This window comes from Mytilus californianus, unplaced genomic scaffold (genome assembly GCF_021869535.1).
Source record: "Mytilus californianus isolate M0D057914Y unplaced genomic scaffold, xbMytCali1.0.p SCAF_9, whole genome shotgun sequence".
NCBI classification, from domain to species: Eukaryota; Metazoa; Mollusca; class Bivalvia; order Mytilida; family Mytilidae; genus Mytilus; species Mytilus californianus.
In genome coordinates, this window is record NW_026262745.1 from 84,233,162 (window position 1) to 84,256,418 (window position 23,257).

Consider the following 23,257-nt stretch of genomic DNA (forward strand, 5'->3'; position numbering starts at 1 on the left):
CAACTTGTCAATATGGACGACAGCTCAGACGTCAAAACAGAACTATTTCCTTTTAAACAAAATGTAGCTATTTTTTTGGCACTTAATTATATATTTTGTAGCTGATTGAAAAAAATCTAAAAATGGCTGAGATAGCTGAAACGGTGTATGGAACTAACGAGGAGGGCCATGTCATGTCGGAAAAGGTTTCAGCGCTTGCCACGAATGTTTACAAAGAATTTGAAAGGATGATTAAAAAGTACGACGAAGATGTAGTCAAAGAATTAATGCCATTAACTGTCGGCCTTTTAGAAGGTTTGGATCAGGCACTTCAAGATAAACAAGAATCTGATGTAGAATTAGAACTTCTGAGAGATGATAATGAGCAGTTGCTGACACAGTATGAAAGGGAAAAACAGCTCCGAAAAGTGGCTGACCAGGTATTTACAAAAAACATATTAGTTTTCAAAGCTGAGAAATATTGCTTCAGATTCATGAGCACCAAGGGATTAATAACGGCGCACACAACCCCCTACTCATAGCTTATTGCAATGTAGCTGTGGAACCGTAGCTCTTAGCCTTAGGTCATGATATTTTTTGACTATTTGCAGACCATAGAACAGCAAACACCCTCTGTCCCCAGCCCCTCAATAGAGTCATTAAACAACTTCTTCTTTTCGGTTCAGTTCCTGTTTTACAATATAATTATATTTGCACCTTGCATACGAATCTTAAAAGCATCAACCCTATAAAAAAAAAAAGATTTCAACACAGTTTACAGAGTGAAATGAAAACTCAAACTGTGTTGTTCATAATACATGTATTTGTGTTGCATACCAATGCATATGCTTCATTTTATGGGCACTACAATTCATAGCTTAGAAAGCAAAATAATTTTGATCTAGGTAGTCTAAATAAAGGCAACAGTGGTATACCCCTGTTCGAATTATAGTTATCTCGTACCATTGTAAACTCGTACCAATGTCAACTCGTACCACTTAAAAAAAACTCGTACCAATGAAAACTCGTACCACTGCTAACTCGTACCACGGTAAATTAATACCATTGTAAACTCGTACCAACTTATTTAAATGCATTCAAATGGTGTTTAATGATGAATATATACTTTAATTTCACTCAATACCTCTTAAGTTTGTGAAATGTATATAATTTGAAATTACAATGACCAATGTGTAGCTAATTTTCCTTGTCTAATTGGATAGAGAAAACCGTGGCAGATTGGTTTTGTTGTCTCCCTTGAATAGACTTTTTTTTAAACTTTTACTGACAACTATTTGATTTAATTTTTAATCATTCCAAATCAGTAACATTGAATAGATTTGGGTATTTTTCTATTGTTTCTAAAAGGAATTTTATTTAATGAAAGAATTTATTTATTGTGTTTTAAAGGTTTAAAATTGTTTATGACCAACAGTTAGAAAGTATGAAATTTATTTTTATACAATATTCAGCACTTTGTAGCAGAATAAGACCATGCTTATATTTCTTATAAATGATAGGTCATTATCTGGCGTGATAATTCTTCTCATTTATATGTATCACCTGTAGTGAAAGATATGCATCGCTCTTTCTTGAAAAGTAGTTGATAAATGAAATGGCACCTGAGATCACCCTCGGTTTTAAGTGGGTTCGTGTTGCTTAGTCTTTCGTTTTCTATGTTGTGTCTTGTGTACTATTATTTGTCTGTTTGTCTTTTTTATGAGTTTGACTGTCCCTCTGGTATCTTTCGTCCCTCTTTTTTTAATGACGTGACTAATGGTATTGTGAATGACCAGTAGGCGTAATGGTAGTGTTGGCAGAATAACAAAGAAGATATTTTAATTTTTTGTATACAGCTTAAAAAAAAAATCATAAAACATTCGTATTTTTGTCAAAGTTTTCATTAAAATCTAGTATAAATTTCAAGTAATTCAATTATTTTATTAAGTTTACCAAAAAAAATCATAAAACATAATCATTCGTATTTTTGAATATATTTTTAATTGTACGAGTTTGCAGTGGTACGAGTTCTGATTGGTACGACTTCCCAGTGGTACGAGTTTACGTTGGTACGAGTTAACTTTTTTGGTACGAGTTTTCGTGGTACGAGTTAACTTTTTTGGTACGAGTTTTTGTGGTACGAGTTTATAATGGTACGAGTTAACTTGCTTCCCCCCTGTTCAATAGTCATAATTCGATGAAGCAAAAACAAATCCGGGTAACAAACTAAAACAGAGGGAAACACATCAACTTTAAGAGGAAAACAATGGAACAACAGAAACACTGAACTACAACAAAAGCAAACGCCAACTTACATAGAAACGGACTGTAGATAACAACTGCCATATTCCTGACTTGGTAAAGGACATTTTAAGAAAAAATGGTGGGTTGAACCTGGTTTTAATGCTAGCCAAACCTCCCGCTTATACCACAATGCTAAAAATACCCCTAAAATGACAACACTACGTGACAGGCATACAGTACAAACAAATGCAAGAACACTCAGCACAGAGAACATTTCTACATGTTTTTGCTATTTACTAAAAATAGGTTTCTAAAGTGGTAATTACATGCAGAAAAGTGGTTACTAATCAGAAATATTAATTTAAAAATTTGAAAAATAATGTAGAAAGCCTTACATGTATATATACATGATATAAGTTTATTATTATTCTTGTATTTGAACAACACTTCACAAAAGGGTTTAGGAGGAAATAAAAATTAAAAAATTAAATCCTCCCACCCGTCCCATTTTTTTTTAAAAACTGGATGAAAATCTATTTATTAATTTTACTTGGCCTAAATAAAGTAAAGATATTTTCTGTGAAAATAGTTCCTGATATTTAAAGGGACAGTGATATGTTGGGAGTACATTGTATTTTAAATTCATTTTGTACAAAGATAATTAAATTAAGTTCCAAATTAAATTAGTTAATTGATATTAAAGTAACAACAAGTAAATACCTTACATCACAGAAAACATGTACATTGTAGATTTTTAGAGAAAAATGAAAAATAAATCACAGCAAGTGTTAGACATTTACATGCTTTCAAAAATAATAACTCAGTCAGTAGTTTTTAAATAAACTTAACAGTTCTGTAATTTCTTCAGTGTAAACAATCATTGATTGGTTATTATTTAAGATGGCAAGGCCTTCCAAATGTCAAATGGGGGTTCACCTGGTTCTCCCCTCCCGTGTAGAAAAGTTAATGTAATTTATAAGTCATGTAGGTAGAATAACAGCCAAATTATGATTTTCTTAATCCTAATTCTGAAGAGCCCCCCCCCACCCACTGATAAGGCAAACAAAAAATATATGTGTTTACGGTTACCCGACCGTCCCTATTTTTGAGCGCCGACCCTAAGTCATTTTATTTCCGTCGTAAAGTGAAAAATAAACTGAACTCGTGTCAAAAGCGAAGTTAGTGTTGCAAATGATATAAATCAATTGCCTGATACATCCCAATGTTCACAATCCTGAATATGACAGCTGTTTTAAGGAAATACACAACTTGTGTGATGAAATAAACACTTTGCCGCCATTTTCCAAGGGAAATAATCCAATCATCAAAAATAAGGGTAAACTCGGCCCATAATCATGGTGTCATGATCAGTCAGTCAACCCTAATTCAAATAGTTTATTTATAATGATCTAATAAGTATTAACTGACTTCAGATTAAAGCATAACACAAATTGATGCATGTGAGAAGAGAAGGGGCTGGGTCTTGCCCCAAATGTTTTGGAACTGGTGCTTTTCAAAACCTTGCAAGTGTGTGACATTACCAGAAACTGGAAGTTGCAAGATGGATTTACCTTTAAAACTCTTATTTCAAGTTTCTGTCTCATAGACGACTAATATATCCATGATATCCAAAAAAGTTGCTATCAAATTGCCTTGTTATTCTTTAATTACTTGCAATTGTAAATCCCCCTCCCTAAAAAAAAAATCCAATATAATATCCAGAACTTGTTATATAATCCAAGTTGTTGCAGTATTATGTACATGTACATGTACATGATGTAGTTAACTGTTTTAAAAAAATGGAAGTTTATAAGAAGTTAATTGTCAAATTTTCATTGTGCAATTTGCAACATTTAGAACAACATATTGGATAATAATTGTGTTAAACTATTATGCTAGATTAAAGGCTGTGTTAATAAGTACACGATGTTTGCATTTATGAGTTTATATTTTACAGAAATATTTGGAGATGGAAGATTCTGTGGAAGGAGAAAAGAAAGAACTTCAAGAAAAAATAGAAAGTTTAGAATCAATTGTCAGAATGTTAGAGCTGAAAGCTAAAAATTCTTCTGATCATGGTAAAGTAGCCCTCATATATATATGTTATTATTATACTTCTAAATGATAGGGAATATGAAATAATAGTTCAATGGGAATGATTAGGAATATGAAACAATAGGACATCACTACAGGAATAATAAGGAATATGAAACAATAATTTAACACATTATGCAGGGTATTATGTACAGGTATATACAGAAACTATTTTTAATCTGAAAGGGATTCAAGAAGAGTCAGACACTAAACTATGTGATATAATTTGATAATTATAAAGCAATTTCAATAACTTTTTCTATAAAGAAAAGTACTAACTAATGTATTGGTCTAGATTCTATAATAGAAGAACATCTTACTCACTTCAGTTCTATTTATTGTCCAAAGTTCTTTAGCACAAAAAGTGGCATCTGCTCAATGATAGTTTTTGACATGGAAAATTCACTCAAAAAAAATTTAAGCAAATGAAATCAGATCAATTACCAGGATTAGTTTTCAAGCATTGAATCAAACATTTTGATTTGTTAATAAAAAAAATCTAGTTAAATAGTCTTTGATGTTGTTTTATTAGAAGTATTAGTTAGAACTCAATAAACTCAAATGGTAGGTTGAAGTGATGGGGAGATAATCTTGTAAGGAGGTGATCATATTTATAGCTCTTCAGACTGTAAGATAAATTTCTTGATATGAATTTGGTCAATTTTCAATTGTAATATATATTCTATTAAAGTACAAGACGAATATATTTCATCATTTAAAATCTTTAAAGTTGGATTCCTTCTTGGAGTATTATCTTTTTTTATCCATTCATTTCAGTTTCAAGACTAGAAGAAAAAGAAGCTGATCTTAAAAAAGATTACAACAAACTTCATGAACGATACACAGAGGTAAGTGACAAAATAATGTATACTTGTGTTAAAATGGTTGTTTCTGGAGTTGAACACTTATTAAGTATACAAATAGTTACTGAATAATACTTGTGTAATATTAAGTTATTTGAAGAAACTGACTGACAGATCTATGCTCCATTTTCCATGTTGACAACAATCAATCATAAAACCACTAAACTATTGGAAAAAAAATACAGTAACAGAAACTTTTTTACTGCCTGAAAATACTAACACTATTTTATACAAGGAAAGGTTGAATTGAGAAGCCAAACACACAGGATGATGGATTTCTTCCTGTTACTATGCTCCAATGGCCGCCAACAAATGGCAACATTAACATGATAAATATGTTTTTGTATTCTATAAATAGGCAAACTGTCTGCAATGACACCATGAACTGGTAAATCTAAATCTAATATAATTGTTGTGAAGTTAAACTAGTTTTGTTACTAACAGTATCATGAGTACCACTAAGTAAAAAAGTCATATATAAGGGATACATCAGATAGTTTTTATCTTCAGTTATTTAGAACACATATGGATTATATGGAGAGGACCAAGATCTTGTTAGGTACAGATCGTCCAGAACTTTCAAACAGCCCAAGAAATAAGTAAGTTATACATGGGTGCTATGTACTGAGAAGTATTTTTTTTTGTATGGAAAGTTAATGAAGTTATACATGTTATATGTATTGATGTTTACCCTATTTTAATGAATATTATTTTTATAGTTATTATTGTTTATAATGTTATGTTATTGATAATTTAAGACCTGTTAAAAAAACGGTTCTTTTGTTATTGAAGTTCTTGTGTAAGTCTTTTTAATTCCCCGGATGAGGAGGAATATTTACCTGCTAAAGGTCGTCAGTAAAATTTTTTTACTTCACTAAACTGTCATTGAAAATACAAAATTGGTACACACAAAATAAATGAAGAGAAGTAAAGTACATGTCACATCTTTGTCCTTTCGCCAAAACAAAGTACCTTACAAAGCATACATAGAGTTATAGTTATTGTACATATGAAGTATATTTCTGCCTGTAAGAATTGTACATTGTAGATTCTATTATGTACTAGCATACATCATGATGTAAAGAAATTTCTATGAATGGTCAACCGTCTTGAAATTACAAAACTGAGATAAGATTTTTGTTTGCTTCTATATATTTCAAATTTATGGCCACAAAACAAGAAAATTGTCCTTAAATCCTTTGCAATAATTTGCATATTTTTTAAAGGGGATTCAATTTGCCAAACTTGCGACCAGTAAGTATGTTTCTACCTGGTCAGTCAGCCACGACTATGAGATCTCTCAGTAGTCCTACTCAAAGTATAGACATCAATTCACCAAGGAGTACAGCGGACTCTACTGTTAGTCTGAAAAGTGAACTGGCAGATTTGGAATCTCCAGAAATATCCAAAGAGAAGAAAGGAAAATTGAATCGTATATCTACGTGTGATAAGGAACAAGTTACAGATCACGTTGAGGTCAAGGAAACATCTACAGGAATGAGTTAGTATAATCTGTACTAGTTACTGTTGTTGTTGATGTTTTGCTTTCAAGTTTAGCAGGATGTTAAATGCTTTTCATTTCATAAATAATATCAAGAAAACAAGAAATACATTTCATGAAAATCTGACCTTTTTTTTTAATTTGTCACTTACATTAGTTACACACAAGAAAACATGTTGATATATTTTCTGTTAGTTTCAGTTAGATTTTATGCAGATACCATATCTTTTCAAATCGGACAAAAAAAATTCTTTGTAAACATTGCACTCTCAATCATTTTTAATTCTTATTTAAAAAACACCTGTAAGCTTTTGAAAAAAGATAATAGATCATTTGAGATAATCATTACAAAATGCATTTTTTTTATAACTACTTTTAACTTGTTTGCAAATAAAGGGATAATAAGTTTCTCCCATATGTTTCCAGCCTTTCTAAAATGTCATGATCTGCAACAAGGATGCTGCTTCCACTTAGCTTATAATAACATGGCATCTTAATAGATTAGACTCCAATCACAGCATCTGAATAAACTGTTTTATTTAGCAATAATTTAAATCATATATGCTTAAATTGTTTTTAAACGCCAGGCTGAGTATTGTATTACAGCAACCAACATATGGAGAAATTTGATATCTTAGTGCTTATATTATTCATTAAATGTCTGAAAAAATATGGTAATTTATTTATGTGTTTTTAAGTACTGTTTGTTTAAGTTGTTGTTTTGTTGGTTAAACATACATATCTCATTAAATGATAATGTTTTAGAGACAATTTAGGGACAGTTTTTATTCTCTATTTTGGTCAATTTTCTTACCTTAATTTTTTTTTAAAAACTGATATAGTTACTGACTAAAGTCATTTGTTTTATTTGTAATCAATTTATTTCTTCTTTTGAGTCATAGATTGGTAAATCATATGTATGTTTAGCACTATTCCAGAAATAAATGTATATGGGATGTGGTATCAGAAGGCACAATTATATTCCACTAGACATTTAGCAAATGTAATTGTTTTATTTCTGAGGCTGTATATTCAGAAACAACCAACACAGATTACATTTTAATTAAAGTGTGCCATCTGACCCCTTATACAATTATTTTGGAAAGCTTTTGTATAGTTTGTTATCATAAAGTTTGTTAGTTGTTCATACTTTGTTTGCTTTGTTATCTTATTTTTCTGCATGTTTTTTCTGCTTGTTATTTTGATAGAGAAAGATGAGAAGGAGGAAACACAATCAGACACTCAGAATCAGATAGACAGTGATAATTTAAATTCAGTGCAAAATGACGAAAATTCACAGGAAAATTACATATCAGATCACATACATTCACAAAATTCTGGTGAACAATTAACTATCAATCAGGATATTAATACATTAGACAATTTAGAAACATCAAAGTTAGATAACTCTGTTACAAACACTGTGACACCTGAAAAAGATTCTCATGTTAAAAATGTTGTGACATCTACCCCTAATCCAAAACATAGAATGCGTTGTGATAGTATGGACGAACCAGAATTTGAAGAAGATAAAATATTTGGTAAGTTAGGTATTCAAAAATAACATACATTTTGTACATGATGCTAATGTACAGACTTGATGATTGAATGTTTAAGAGAAAATAATGTCTGTGTTTTATTCATGGATGTTAGTTTACACTGTTCTGGGGAAATTATTGTTGAATTTATGTTTTCATCTTTTTCAAATTATAATTTAACTGTTAAATTAACGCCACATGTTTTGTTGTGTAAAATTATTTGAGAATTTTGTTTATGACTGATTTTTTTCTGAACAAACAAAAGCACTTTCACAGTTTATGAAATGTCCTAAGTTAAAATCATAACCACACTAGATTTATGTACATGCATATCAGGGATTGATTCCAAGTGTTTTCAAATGACCTTGACCTTCAAATTTGGGAATTTTCATCCTAATTGGGAATTTTTTTATGCATAAAATCTTAGACATTATTTTCCTGTAACAACAGAAAATGTATTTATTTTTACCTGTACACTGCTCAATTGTTCAAGACATCATAATTATTTGGATTACTTTTATGAGATCAAATACTCCCATAGTATTTTCGCCAATTGTATATGAGGGGTCTGATTCTGCTGCTAAACTCATTTACCGCAAGTTGAAATAATTGAATCGTTGTTAATAAAATGCGATCGTTGACTGCATTCTTGTCCCAATTTTTAAATGCTTTGACAACAAAATTATGAAAATTATAGTTGCCTAGATCAGCGACCGAAACATTCCCGGAATTTTTGATTTTTAAAAAAAAATAATCCTGAATTGGGAATTTATGTTTGCATAAACTTTTTTGGGGCCACCAGCCGATTTAAGAGCCGCTTAGGGACCCTAAATTATATAGTAGAATCATCCCTGCATATATATATATTGAACTAAAAAAGAAATGCTCTTTCGCCTGTCAAAATTTCAAACTCTCATATCTTTTTTTAAAAATGGGCAGATCATTAATTCTTTGATTAAGTAGTAAAAACTTTAGAAGGTGGTAGAAAATTTTGTTGAGCATGATAATTCTTTGAATTTTTTTCACATTTCAAAATTTAAAGATTAAAAACAGAACAATTTAAACAAAAAGCAAATTAACTATATTGATACACAATTTTTACATTGTAAACAATTTTACATAAATTACAAAATTTAAAGTCTGTTGTAATTCTAGTACTTTATTTTTTCATGATTAAACACATGGGACAACTTGTGATTTCAAAATTGATTTACAATACTTTCTGATGCCTATAAAAAGTCATAGAAATATTTGTATTTTAAAAAAGTATTATCGATCATGTTACTTTCACTGAAATAGACAAAAAAAAAAAACATCAGAAAAAGTACATGTATCGTTTTTTTTTATATGATATTGAATGTAATTATGAAAATTCTTGTCTGACCTCTTTCCTTCTAGAGCGCAAAACTTTGAAGCCCCGATAAATTAGGAGACTGACTTTAATGGAATTTTCTTTTTCTCTTTTTTTTTTACTCTCATGCTTACATTATCGGGTTTTTTATGGTAAGTAAAATATTCTACTCTTTTTAATAACAATTAAAATACTGTGATCTGGTATTCTGTCAATTTATTTGTCGTAAAAAATGTGTGTGAATTTCTATGAAGGATCAGAATTGTTAAATCATTGTTTATTGAAAATAGTTTACTTTTTGAAGAAGGTCTAGATGAAATTATGATTTTTGGAAATTTTACATTGTTTGCAGGATATAGCCAGTCATTGTGAAATTGATACAAATTTATATTTTACAGGTTTGGATCATGCTTTGGCTCAAATAGTTGCAACAACTCCAGAATTACAAGAGTTAGAGGAATCATCTAGTAGTCATAAAAGTACAAATAATAGTCTGAAAAATATGCAGTAAGTATACATAACCTATTAGGATTAACCAATAATACAGTTCAAGTCCATAAAAATGTGCAGGAAGTTTCCATAAAAAAAAACCTTAAAGAAGTCCCAGCAATTTAATTAAAAGGTGGTGCTAAATAGTGGAAGAGTTCAAAGGTAAATGTCTGCATGTAACAAAATGTTTTATTAGTGAGAGAGTGACCCAACAATAATGGAATGGTTAAAAAAGAGACTTTAACTTGATATTGAATGCAACTTTGTCATGCCAAATCCATCTTTAGCTGACTTAACTCTTGCATTTGACTCGTAAAAATTATATAGACAAGAAATATCACTATGTTAAATGTTTCATCTATAAGTGATATTATCCATCCATATATTGCAATAACTTTTTGTTTGTACATGTTGTAAAGCTGCACATCATAAAAAAGACAAGAACCATATTTATTTATCAATTTTATGATTTTCAAAAGATATTGCAATACCTGCATTTGACCAGCGAATATTGCACACTAAGATTTGGTTGCATTACAAAGCTATAAAAGAATTTTTTTTTTTTTCTTCGTCAGTTTGGGAATACTGATGTTTCTCACTCTTTATTCTTATAATTTTTTTGTTTTGTAGTAGGAACAATGAATCCATATTTGATGAATTAACATGCCAGGATGCAGACATAATTGGTGATGTTGATTTTGGAGCAGATATTACAGGTAAAGAACAAAAGTTTGTGAATCCGATTGCATGTCTGGTTAAGGCTGTTAACATACTCTTGGCCTGCACCAGTTATTAACCTTGGTGGTACAATATTATGTTTGTTTTATGAGACATTGAAGGTTATTTGCAATTTATGTTTCGGCTCTAACACCCTTGCCTTTCAAATATTCGGCTTTGAGCGTTCCTGATGAAGGTAAATCCAGAAAAGCGCTTTGGACGCATGAAATTTATAACAAGTTGTTTTCATTTTTAATGGCTGCTTACTGTTTGGTGTATGAGAAAATAACTGAATTGAGATATCAATGACATGAAATTTATGAAGAACTATCTAGGCAACCATAAACTTCTTGGAGTTTTTAGGCCCTACAATAAAAATTATTGGTTAACTTCTTTATTGGGTAACATAAGTATTATGCTGGCACTATGTTTAATATTTCTAATTCAATGTCACATGAAGCACCATTTTTCATTGGATGACGTCAGCTGTCAGATCAACATGAACAATTGGAGTCATTGGCATCAAGGTTTTGCAATCATAGTCAATGATTCTGGGATTTTTACATGCAATATTTCATGGAAACTTTGATATATGTTATAAATGCAAGAAAATAAATTTTTACTATATAAGATGTCGTATACGGACTCTTCATGAAATTTTGAAGTCGCAATTGAATTTCAACTAATAAAGAGCTGAATACTAGTTTTCTGCTTTTGAAATTAAAAAAAAACCAAGGTTAGGAAAAGTATAATTCTGTTAGGAATAAGAAAATGAAATTTTGACCACTTGACATGATTAAATGCATAAATATTACATTATAAAGGTCGAGAAGTAAATCCTGGTGATTATGCCTCGTCAGGTGAGGTTTTACTAACTTCTGTTGTATCTACCTGTGTGTATATGTATATATAGTTTCTGTCGTGCATGTGATAACCTTTCTAGAAATTGTATGCTTTAAAAGAATGAACATATAATCTTTTAACATAAAGCAAGGTCAGAATAACCTTTTTCTTAATTGTATGCTTTAAAAGAAAAAAAAAAGAAAAATATAATCTTTTAATATAAAACAAGGTGAGGCTCAATCTGATTTAAAAATTGTTTTGAGGCCTTATGTAATAAATACAAACTCATAACACTTTTATAAACAAGTTAATTTGACAGTATTCTTTTTCCATAATCTTAAAATTTGATAATCTGATAACATTTCCTACTGTAGAGTATATAATGTAGAATATTAAGGCCAGATATAGTCTTATTATTATTTTGTCACATAGTTTTGTCCACAATAGATATGAATTAGTGCAAAGTAATTTTTTTTTCATATTAGTTCAGAGGTTAAACAGTTTCAATCTTTGCTTACTATATATATATATATAACTGCATTTTGTAAAATAATAGTCTATTCTCTAAACTTAGCTTTGATATATTGTTAACCTAAGGGAAACAGTAACCATTTAACTGGTTCGTAGTTAATTCCACGACCTTGGCTCAGTCGTTTTGTTCAATGGAATGGACATGTAAAAAAGTATTAACAAAAATATAGAACTCCAAGGTAACTTTAAAAGGGGAAGTCCATAAAACATGACAAAATAAAATTTTCAACTATATCAACCAACAGAACGAATGGGAAACAATTGTCATATTCCTGACTTGGTACCAGCATTGAAACACAGAGAAAATGTTGTCAGAAGTAATTTTCAAAGGGCCTTCATTGACTCATCTACATGTCAGCTATTAAAAAATATCCTGGTTTACTAAATAGTTTTTTTGAAATTAAGAATTATTCATTTAGTTAATGTTTTGTTATCTTTATCTGCATCGAACTCTTGAACTCAAGAAATTAATTTCTAAATTTTTGCTGAAGCAATTAAAAAGTTGGTCATTAGCTATAGGTCCAATGTGAAAAATTTATTATCTGAATAAATACAAGGGAGTGAAGCAACTGACCCCTTTTCCGATTCACAAATCTACACAATATTGTTTAAGTATCAAACACGGTAATCTTGGTCACAATTGTACACAATATTGTTTAAATATCAAACACGTTATATATAATATTAATTAAGGAATAACACTTGGTATAAAGATATTGACAAATATAATGCCTACCGTGTTAAAATTAGCATAAAGCATGGTATGATAGAATTATTTCGAGTCTGATAGGAAAAATTAGAACTTTTGTACTTTGAAGCGGACCTATAATAAATGTTCGAAAGGCAGCCATTTTGATTTGATGAACCAAAAATGTTATAGAAAATCAACAGTTCAACGATCAAAAATTAACATATATATGTAAACTTACTTTTAGAATGGTTTTATTTAGTTTCCTAACGAGCAACACCAACAAAAAAGGCCATTTCGATCTCCGGCGTTGTTCAAAATACAACTGACGTTGCAATTTCAATTGTGACGTCAATTGTGTGCAGCCCATATTTTATTGTAATTAGAGCATGGCTTTGTTTCCAAAGAGAAAGAAGAACGTCATATTAGAATCTTGGTCACAATTCTATACAATATAGTTTAAATATCAAACATGTTAATCTTAGTCACAATTCAATACAATATAGTTTAAATATCAAACAAGTCAATCTTGGTCTGGTCAAGAGTCCTTTCATATACAAAATGCTGATAAAAAAATTAAGAAGTTGAGGGTAAAGTTTTTAATGTGTTGCCTGGGACAAAAGTAGACTTTGTAAACTTTTCCCAAGAAAATACTATTTCTATGAAATACTTCATTCTTCAGACCAACTGTAAAAACACATTGTGCATGCATTTACATCAAAGATCAGGCATGAAAACAAACATTCTAAATATATTAAGTGAATGTCTATCAGTTTATTATCAAGCTATTTTTTTTAAAGTAGAAAAGCTCCAATCTTATACTGTACATTATATTTTCTTGCACTATATATGTAAATAAGGAGATGTGGTATGATTGTCAATGAGACAACTATCCACCAGTGACCAAAAGATATGATTAAGTAAGGTTGGAGCATTTCTGCCGTACTGTTTTATTTATAGAATAGTTGAATGTTGTGCATTATGTTGTTGCATGTATTTTAATTGTTGTTTGTTTGTATGTATATGCAGATAGTGAAAATGAAGATGATCAGAATGAACGACGATCTACCGGTACGATTATTTATTCTTTACTAATTCATCTTACAAAGAACCAACTAACATCATATATACATGGGGAAAAATATGTAATGTTATTTCAATCTACCATTGCAAATTGGAATTCAGATTTGCTTGAGAATTCCAGGAAAGGAGGATAATTTGGAAGAATTGTACTCATATTAGATGGACCATAATAGAATATTTAATCACATTTGATAAAGAAAATTTACATACAGATCCTATGTACATGCTTTGCTAACAAAGATATGAAAATGCTTGGATGATGCTCGTTCTACTTTCTGTTTTGAAGAACTGTTCTGGATCATCAGGTAATAAACACCTAAAAAAATATGGGATGAGAAATTTCATTATTTGACATAATTTATATCAGAACAAAAAGTAGAATTGAGTCTGTCAGATCCATGTAAGCAAAGGAAATACACAGTATCTGTATTTGAAATTCCATTTACTTAAAACGAGTTGATTATTGTATGCTCAGATAAAGTGAGTTTCTCTATTTATGAAAGCATGCTGAAATGACTCATGAGAATGTTTAGTCTTAAGATTATTTATTACCTATGCATAGCATTGTATCGTAAGAATGCAGCATGTGATATTTGTAAGACAATTTCATGAATGACCAAACAGGTGGATCAGGAAGCTCTTTAATACATAAAAAATTATTCAGCATGGTGGGATATTTTTGGTTTGAGGTATCAAAAGATTATTGACCAATCAGTTAAATTTTATACATAGTGTGGGTTAGCTCATATGCCTCCTGATCCTCTAAATAGTTGACTTGGTTATCAGAGAATGTGTTAAAGTTTGTTCTAATAAAACTATTGACATACTAAATTGTAGTCTTTTTGGGTCAACATTTTTTCATTTACAAATCACATAAATGTTTGCTATTTGTTTGCATAACTTAGATGAAGCTTTGCCTTTGACGACAATCTGTATTTCTAACCTTTATGATTTTGAAACACACATTGCACAATACAAAATTTGATAAAAGATAAGGGATATAAGAAATTCAATCTATAAGGCCATACCAAATAGATTTTTTCGTTCTGTGGATTTACTGTCCATAATTTTGGTCAAAGGGGTTTTTAATTTGAAAATTGTTTTTTCGCATCCTTCTGACAAAATACCATAGTGCTGCACATACTTTTAAAGTTTTAAAGGAATGGTAAATTTAAAAGGTTGTTTGATTTAAGATAAAGCTGAGATCTTTTTATTTCTGAACAGTTAATTTTCAATTTCATTTTGCTGTTAACTGCTTTCATTTCTGTTTAAAAAAAGGGGGGGCTCAAATTTTATTAGCGTGCACACCTTTTTGTTTCCCATAAATCCATAAAACTAAAAACTTGAGGTGGTATGGCCTTATGGATAAAAATGCTGCATGGTAATAGAAGCATGACATGATGAGAATCATACTTGACTAATGATGTTCTGAATGTGATTCCCTGACTAACTATTTGTTTCTTTTCTGTTTTATATCAGTCAGTGATAATTTCTTTGGTAAGCAAAACTTGTTATATATTTATATACCTTTTTATTGCTTTGTGCTCTAACTGGCATCTTATTTTCCATTATACACTGTATATCATATACATGAATTTTATTCCTATAAATATTTTTTTAATCGAAAGTAAATTTTCCTGATTTCGTCAACATATATTTAATATTGCTAAGAAACTGCACTGACTGCCCTTCATTGGCCAGAAACCTTATGCTCACGATTTGATAAGATCTTGAATAGATATAAATAGTGGGGGACTGCAAAAGTGGTTCATGAATAAATGTAAACCAGAAATTCCAATGCAGTGTTAAATAAAGTTAAATTTGATTGGGTAATATGAAATTTTTATAGAGTAAAATCACTTATGATAACATGAAAACACAGATTGAAATTACTACCTTATTTCTGACATTGCATTAGAATGGAGGTAACCTTATAATGTTTGATTGCTTTCTGAGGTAAATCTTTGATTCAGTATCACACATTTCCATTTTTGCAACACTTTAAATAAGTTTTGCCTCCTAAAGTTTTCAAATGCAATTAGGTAACCATAACCTAATTTTGATACATGAACAACTTTGTCTTACAGTTGGAGCACATTTTGTTTTTATTTTTATGTTTCATTTCATTTTGATTTGTTTGGCTTATGATCCAGTGATTTTTTTTTGTTTACCTTTTATTTGACCTTTTTGTTGTGTATGCACACACAGGCTCTGCACTTTCATATACTGATATTTTTTCATCATTCTGTGTATATATTGTGTACAAATGGTAATGTTGTACAAATTATAATTTGTACAGAATTTTTGTACAAATTATCAGTGTTTTATGAACCATTTAACACAAACGGATGCTACAAGCACACAGTCTTTTGTTTCGCATATTTCTGTCTTATTTCCCTGACTACATGATACAGTCTAATACTGAGCATTGATACAAAAAACATTATAAGAACACAAAAAGACTTTTTATGGATATGATTTTGGTATAAGGAGAAAAATAAAAATAGAATTTAAACCATTCAGGTGTCCTTATTTCCAGTTTTAGGACAAGGAGAATAGCACTTCATGTAAGGTTGAAGTATATAAATTTGAATTTAAGACATTAAGCTGATAAATTTTAGAAGATAAACTTTATCACCTGTTGCAAAAAGGTATGTGTCAAAAAACTTATAACTTGTACAAAAATGTACAAGCTTGCATCTTGTACACAACATATGTTATATAACAATAAGAATAGATATTATTTAATATTATCAATCAACTGATGCATGTTATATATTTAATAAATGGGGTATCTAAATGGGAAATATAACTGTATTTTCAGGTTAGATTCATCAAATAAAAGGAAAATAATAATTTAAGTGATGTAGAATAAAGTTATGTAAATGATATACAAAAAAGTTTTAGAAAATCAATTTTTTATCATGATCATTTCAGAAAAACAAGAATTTTTTTTTTGATGAGAGCCTGAGTCTCTTAAGATAATGCACATAATCAACCTCTTCATTGCTCAAGCTTTTAAGAGTTGTTTTGTAGACTGCGTACTGCACATTAGACTGTAAACCAACTAAATGAGCCGTTTGTTTGCATAAGTTTTGGGAGAGCAGTAGAAAAATAACTAAAATTTAAATTGTTGCAAATATGTCAAAGTTGATTTTTTTTTTATATAAATATATCATACAAAGTTATAAATCACCACAAAATCAGGTAGAAAAAATTAAACTTAGAATAATATTATCCACGAAACATAAGTTGGTTTGCAGTACATTCAGGAACTTGATAGAATTAGAAATAAAATAGAGTGAGGGAAAAACACTTATCACAACTGTTTCTGCCTTAGGCTAAACTAATTCTTTTTACAGGCTTTTCCCATGTGAGTTTTGGGATATAAAGTTTTGGATAAAATGACTTTTTATGTCAAGCAACCAAAGAGCTGAAATTCCATCTCATTTTTTAATAAATCTAAATGACTGTTTTATTAATGAATGTTTGTAGGTTTGTTTTGCCAAAAAGACTTTTTCAAGTATATTGAATTTACCTCCTTCTCCAAAATATTTTTTAGAGAAAGATGAAATTTATAATAAAATGTCAACTTCTTCCTTTTTATACGACCGCAAAAAAATTTTTGTGGTCGTATATTGGTATGACGTTGGCGTCGTCGTCCGGCGTCGTCGTCGTCGTCCGGCGTCGTCCGGAGACACTTGGTTTTCGCACTCTAACTTTAGTTTAAGTGAATGGATCTTTATGAAATTTTACCACAAGGTTCAATACCACAAAAGGAAGGTTGGGATTGATTTTGGGGGTTATGGTAATAACAGTAAAGGAATTAGGGGCCAAAAATAAGCATTTTTGTAACTTCCAGACATAACTTGTGTGTTAGTGTATGGATCTCTCTGACATTGTACCACAAGGTTCCATATCACTAAAGGAATGCTGGGATTGATTTTGGGGGTAATTGCCTCCAAATTTTAGGAATTAGGGGCCAAAAAAGGGGCAAAAAACAAGCATTTTTCTAGTTTCATGACAATAACTTGTGTGTAAGTGTATGGATCTTTCTGAAATTGTACTACAAGGTTCCATATCACAAAGGGAAAGCTGGGTTTGAGTTTGGGGGTAATTGCCCTAAACGTTTAGGAATGTGGGGCCAAAAAGGGGCCAAAAAACACATTTTTTTCTAGTTTCCAGACAATAACTTGTGTTCAAGTGTATGGATCTCTCTGAAATTGTACTGCAAGGTACCATACCACAAAGGGAAGGCTGGGATTGAGTTTGGGGGTGATGAATCATAATGGGGGTTCAAAAAATTTTGGGGGGGGATTTATTTTTTTTTCCTTTTTTTCTTTTTTTCCTTTTTTGTTTCTTTTAAAATTTTCCATTTTAAGTTGGTTATTTCTGATTTATATTTAAAATCAAATAATAATGATATGGTAGGAGATACACACCAAACAGGATGTGTAAATTATTATATAATAAGTATTGTGCAATAGCAAGAAATTTTCAATTGCACAGTATTGCACAATAGCAAGAAATCTTCAATTGCACAGTATTGCGCAATAGCAAGAAATCTTCAATTGCACAGTATTGCGCAATAGCAAGAAATATCCAATAGCACAATATTGCGCAATAGCAAGAAATTGTCAATTGTACAGTATTGCGCAATAGCAAGAAATATTTAATAGCACAGGATTGTGCAAAAGAAGATACTTCCTATAAATTGCTTATTTCTTGACCAATTTCAATGGGGTTTTATTCTTGATTTCATGGGGTTCTTTAATATGCTGAATCTAACCGTGTATTTAGTTTTTGGATTTTGGGCCCCGTTTTTAAATTGGTCCACATTGAGGTCCAAAGGGTCCAAAATTAAACTTTGTTTGATTTCATCAAAAATTGAATTATTGGGGTTCTTTGATATGCCGAATCTAACTGTGTATTTAGATTCTTAAATTTTGGTTCCGTTTTCAAATTGGTCTACATTAAGGTCCAAAGGGTCCAAAATTAAACTTAGTTTGATTTTAACAAAAATTGAATTCTTAGGGTTCTTTGATATGCTGAATCTAAACATGTATTTAGATTTTTGATTATGGGCCCAGTTTTCAAGTTGGTCCAAATCGGGGTCCAAAATTAAACTTTGTTTGATTTCAACAAAAATTGAATATATGGGGTTCTTTGATATGCTGAATCTAACCATGTATTTAGATTTTTGATTTTTGGGCCCTGTTATCAACTTTGTCCACATTGAGGTCAAAAGGGTCCAAAATTAAACTTTGTTTGATTTCATCAAAAATTGAATTATTGGGGTTCTTTGATATGCCGAATCTAACCGTGTATTTATATTCTTAATTTTTGGTTCCGTTTTTCAAATTGGTCTACATTAAGGTCCAAAGGGTCCAAAATTAAACTTAGTTTGATTTTAACAAAAATTGAATTCTTAGGGTTCTTTGATATGCTGAATCTAAACATGTATTTAGATTTTTGATTAGGGGCCCAGTTTTCAAGTTGGTCCAAATCGGGGTCCAAAATTAAACTTTGTTTGATTTCAACAAAAATTGAATATATGGGGTTCTTTGATATGCTGAATCTAACCATGTATTTAGATTTTTGATTTTTGGGCCCCGTTATCAACTTTGTCCACATTGAGGTCAAAAGGGTCCAAAATTAAACTTTGTTTGATTTCATCAAAAATTGAATTCTTGGGGTTCTTTGATATGCTGAATCTAACCATGTATTTAGATTTTGGATATTGGACCATAATAGGTGAATGTCCAATTTAAAATTTTTAAGTTCTTAGACCACATTCAATCTGTGTTAGAAACCTATGCTGTGTCAAATATTTAATCACAATCCAAATGCAAAGCTGTATCAAGCTTGAATGTTGTGTCCATACTTCCCCCAACTGTTCAGGGTTCGACCTCTGCGGTCGTATCAAGCTGCGCCCTGCGGAGCATTTTATTCCTCTTTGAAACAATAAAAATTTGCCTGGTAACTATATTTTGTTTTATGTTTTGAATGAAATATACATTATGAAGACCTTACTTTTAGAAGCTGACAGTTAGTGTGTCCAATATTGTTTGCCATGTTTTTGTGCATGTCATTTACTAATACATTTGTATGAGCCTGGCTACATTTTTCTGTAAATGAAGTTCGTGTAACATGTAATGAATTTATTAGAGTTGATTTTGCATGAATTAACAGAGAGTCGTGTTTGTTATGCATGCTTTTCTCCTGCAATAAGTTAAACCATTGTTTGAATTTGATAAAGAATTCAAAGAAAACAAATCAAAGGTCAAATCAAATTAAAAACTGTTGTTATCAATGTAAAAGTAATTTTGTCCCAGAAACCTAAAAATTTTAAGGCAATTTCAAACAAGCACTGTTAAATCTGAGATTTCTTTCCATTGAATGTTTGAAATAAGTGAAATGTTTTAGAAAAAAAAAATTATACTTTTTGAACTATCCCGTATCAGGTTAAAATTTAGTTTAATGCAGGTTAAAGATTTGGTTTAATGCAGGTTAAAATTCAGTTTAATGCAGGTTAAAGATTTGGTTTAAGGTTATTTACCATGAAGTTGTAGACACATCAACTTGAAATTTAATGCAGATCTTCATAATGATGTGTATTTACTTAAAATAGATGCCAAATTAGGATTTTGACCTAGATTTTGTGGTTCATTAAACACATGATGTAATAGTGTGATCTGTGCATGGTGTCCTATGGACTCCTATTCTTGTTTTTCAAATGATTTCAGTATTTGTAAAAGTTGTTATTTATTTATTACAGGAATGGGAAAGGAATTGGAGAATATTATTTTAGAAAATACGGAATTACTGGAAACCAAGTATGTATTGTTAAAGAATAAAATGTAAAATCAATTGTTACAGAATAAAATGTAAAATCAATTGTTACAGAATAAAATGTAAAATCAATTGTTACAGAATAAAATGTAAAATCAATTGTTACAGAATAAAATGTAAAATCAATTGTTACAGAATAAAATGTAAAATCAATTGTTACAGAATAAAATGTAAAATCAATTGTTACAGAATAAAATGTAAAATCAATAACCAATTTCCTTTAGCTACCTTTCACAAATATCTTTTAGGAAATGTTTTATATTGTAAAAAGAGAAATTACAAAAAAGTATGATTTGTAAAAATAGAAAATCAGTGAAATTTCCTGTCTACAGACTAACCCAACTAAGTTAGCCATCCTGCATGGCTCTCAGTTATTAACTGGTTGACATGGAGGTAAATAAATATATGTCCATGGCTAATCCTCCTTAGTAAGGTTAGTTTCAGAAATAAATTATTAATATATTTTTCAAATTACTTGACAAGCTATTCAATTAGAAAAATGTTGAACAATTTGTCTCTTACTGGATTTATTTTAAACATACATTGTATATTTTCAGGAATGCTTTAAATATAGTGAAGGATGATTTAATTGCCAAAGTAGATGAGTTAACAGGGTGAGTTCATGTTTTCCTGAAATATACAAATAAAATGCCATATGTTACACCATGTTATGAAAGTCTTAAGGTTAGTTACAATCCCTTATACATTCATCTACAGAAGCTAAAACTTTGGTACTGGTAGGATTTTACATTCTTATTGTAAATTTGTCAGTTAAATTATTATGAAATTGTTAATGGTTGTTTTTGTTAGGCTCTTTATCAAGGTTTTGATGTGCTAAAATGTAAAATGTATTTGCTTGCCTAAGTTTTTGTCTTGAGCACATATGATGTCGTTTTTCAAGAAACATCCCATTTGCACTTAAATTAATATCAAGTTTATATCTAACGGTCTGATGAAAAAATCTGTCATTAACACCCTTTACTTAGTGTGAGTACTCTTTCAACTCATATTTGTTAAACTCAATTTGGAGTAATTTTTATTGCACACTGGCGTAGGAGGCATCAAGTTTTACCCTTGTATGTCAGTTCACCCGAAATTGGTTTCTGTTCCCTAACTTTAAGTTGCTTTGACCAAATGTTATGCAACTTATACACAATGCTTATTACCACAAAACACAGATCAAGTTCAAATTTGGGTTGCGTCACTTTCACTGTCCTCTAGTTAACCCATGACTGTTTGTTATTGAACCTTGAGAGCACTCAAACCCACAAGCAATCTGTAATGACAAAATACAGAAACAAATGTCATTAAGTTTCAAAGAAAACAAAAAGTCAATAGGTTTGAAATAGTACATTGACTCCTGCATATTTATATTTACCTGTGTCCATTGGAAACATTTATGTGTGTTTACATTTCATGAAAAAGATATAGTTGCCCATATCTATTTATTCTAAATATTAAGTTCAGTTCACAGTTATAAAGTCCTTTAGAATTGTGAAACTACCTTTCACTATGCTTAATTTGAATTTTGTTTATTTGACAGTGAACTGGAAATATGTCGAGAGGAATTATCATCATTACAGACAGTAAAAACTAAATTACAAGAAAGGATGAAATCACAGGAGGACGAAATTAAAAAAATGAAGGAAGAATTAGAGAAGAAAACAAACTCAGCCAAAGAAGGAGAAGAAGAAGTATTATTGATGTTTATATATTACATGAGTATTGATGTTTATATATTACATGAATATTGATGTTTATATATTACATGAATATTGATGTTTACATATTACATGAGTATTGATGTTTATATATTACATGAATATTGATGTTTACATATTACATGAATATTGATGTTTACATATTACATGAGTATTGATGTTTACATATTACGTGAATATTGATGTTTACATATTACATGAGTATTGATGTTTATATATTACATGAATATTGATGTTTACATATTACATGAATATTGATATATTACATGAATATTGATGTTTACATATTATATGAGTATTGATGTTTACATATTACATGAGTATTGATGTTTATATATTTATACATGAGTATTGATGACTGTAGATAAGGCTGAGAAAAACCCATTTTGAATGAAAAATAAATGAAAATCCCATGTTAAATATAATATCAGAACCCCACAAAAAAACAAAACAAGTCTTTTAACAATGATCTAAATATTGATAACTTGTATCTTAAATTTCTGTTCTTCATACAAGAAAAACACTGACCCAGGTACTGTTTATATTGATGTTCTTCATATGAATTAGGTGTTAAGCTCTCATTTTAACGCTTCTTTACAAGCAGTTCAAGGATGACTTCTATCTATCTGAAACAAAGGCTGTACCCAGACATCTGAAGTTGGTGGTCTTCATGGTTCAACATGGTCAAAATAGTTCTACACTACATTTTGAATTGCTGGATAAAAAAAGAACTATCTTGGATCTAATCATACAGCAGAAATAA

General features: G+C 30.1%; 1 protein-coding gene across 14 annotated transcripts in view; it reads left to right on the forward strand.

Annotated features, from left to right (window-relative positions):
• Positions 1 to 59: 59 nt before the first annotated feature.
• LOC127714107 (C-Jun-amino-terminal kinase-interacting protein 4-like) overlaps positions 60 to 23,257 on the forward strand; it is a 117,646-nt gene continuing 94,448 nt past the window's right edge. For 6 of the 14 annotated variants that reach the window (XM_052220069.1, XM_052220077.1, XM_052220071.1 and 3 more), the window contains exons 1-14: positions 60 to 419; positions 4,181 to 4,301; positions 5,095 to 5,165; positions 5,691 to 5,779; positions 6,407 to 6,681; positions 7,890 to 8,222; positions 9,969 to 10,077; positions 10,690 to 10,775; positions 11,601 to 11,636; positions 13,868 to 13,909; positions 15,401 to 15,418; positions 20,700 to 20,757; positions 21,331 to 21,387; positions 22,317 to 22,467. In XM_052220069.1, coding sequence (XP_052076029.1) covers positions 123 to 419; positions 4,181 to 4,301; positions 5,095 to 5,165; positions 5,691 to 5,779; positions 6,407 to 6,681; positions 7,890 to 8,222; positions 9,969 to 10,077; positions 10,690 to 10,775; positions 11,601 to 11,636; positions 13,868 to 13,909; positions 15,401 to 15,418; positions 20,700 to 20,757; positions 21,331 to 21,387; positions 22,317 to 22,467 — 1,743 coding nt within the window. In that variant the 5' untranslated portion in view covers positions 60 to 122. The remainder of the gene's footprint in view (positions 420 to 4,180; positions 4,302 to 5,094; positions 5,166 to 5,690; positions 5,780 to 6,406; positions 6,682 to 7,889; positions 8,223 to 9,968; positions 10,078 to 10,689; positions 10,776 to 11,600; positions 11,637 to 13,867; positions 13,910 to 15,400; positions 15,419 to 20,699; positions 20,758 to 21,330; positions 21,388 to 22,316; positions 22,468 to 23,257) is intronic. The other 8 variants (XM_052220076.1, XM_052220079.1, XM_052220073.1 and 5 more) reach the window with 7 other exon arrangements.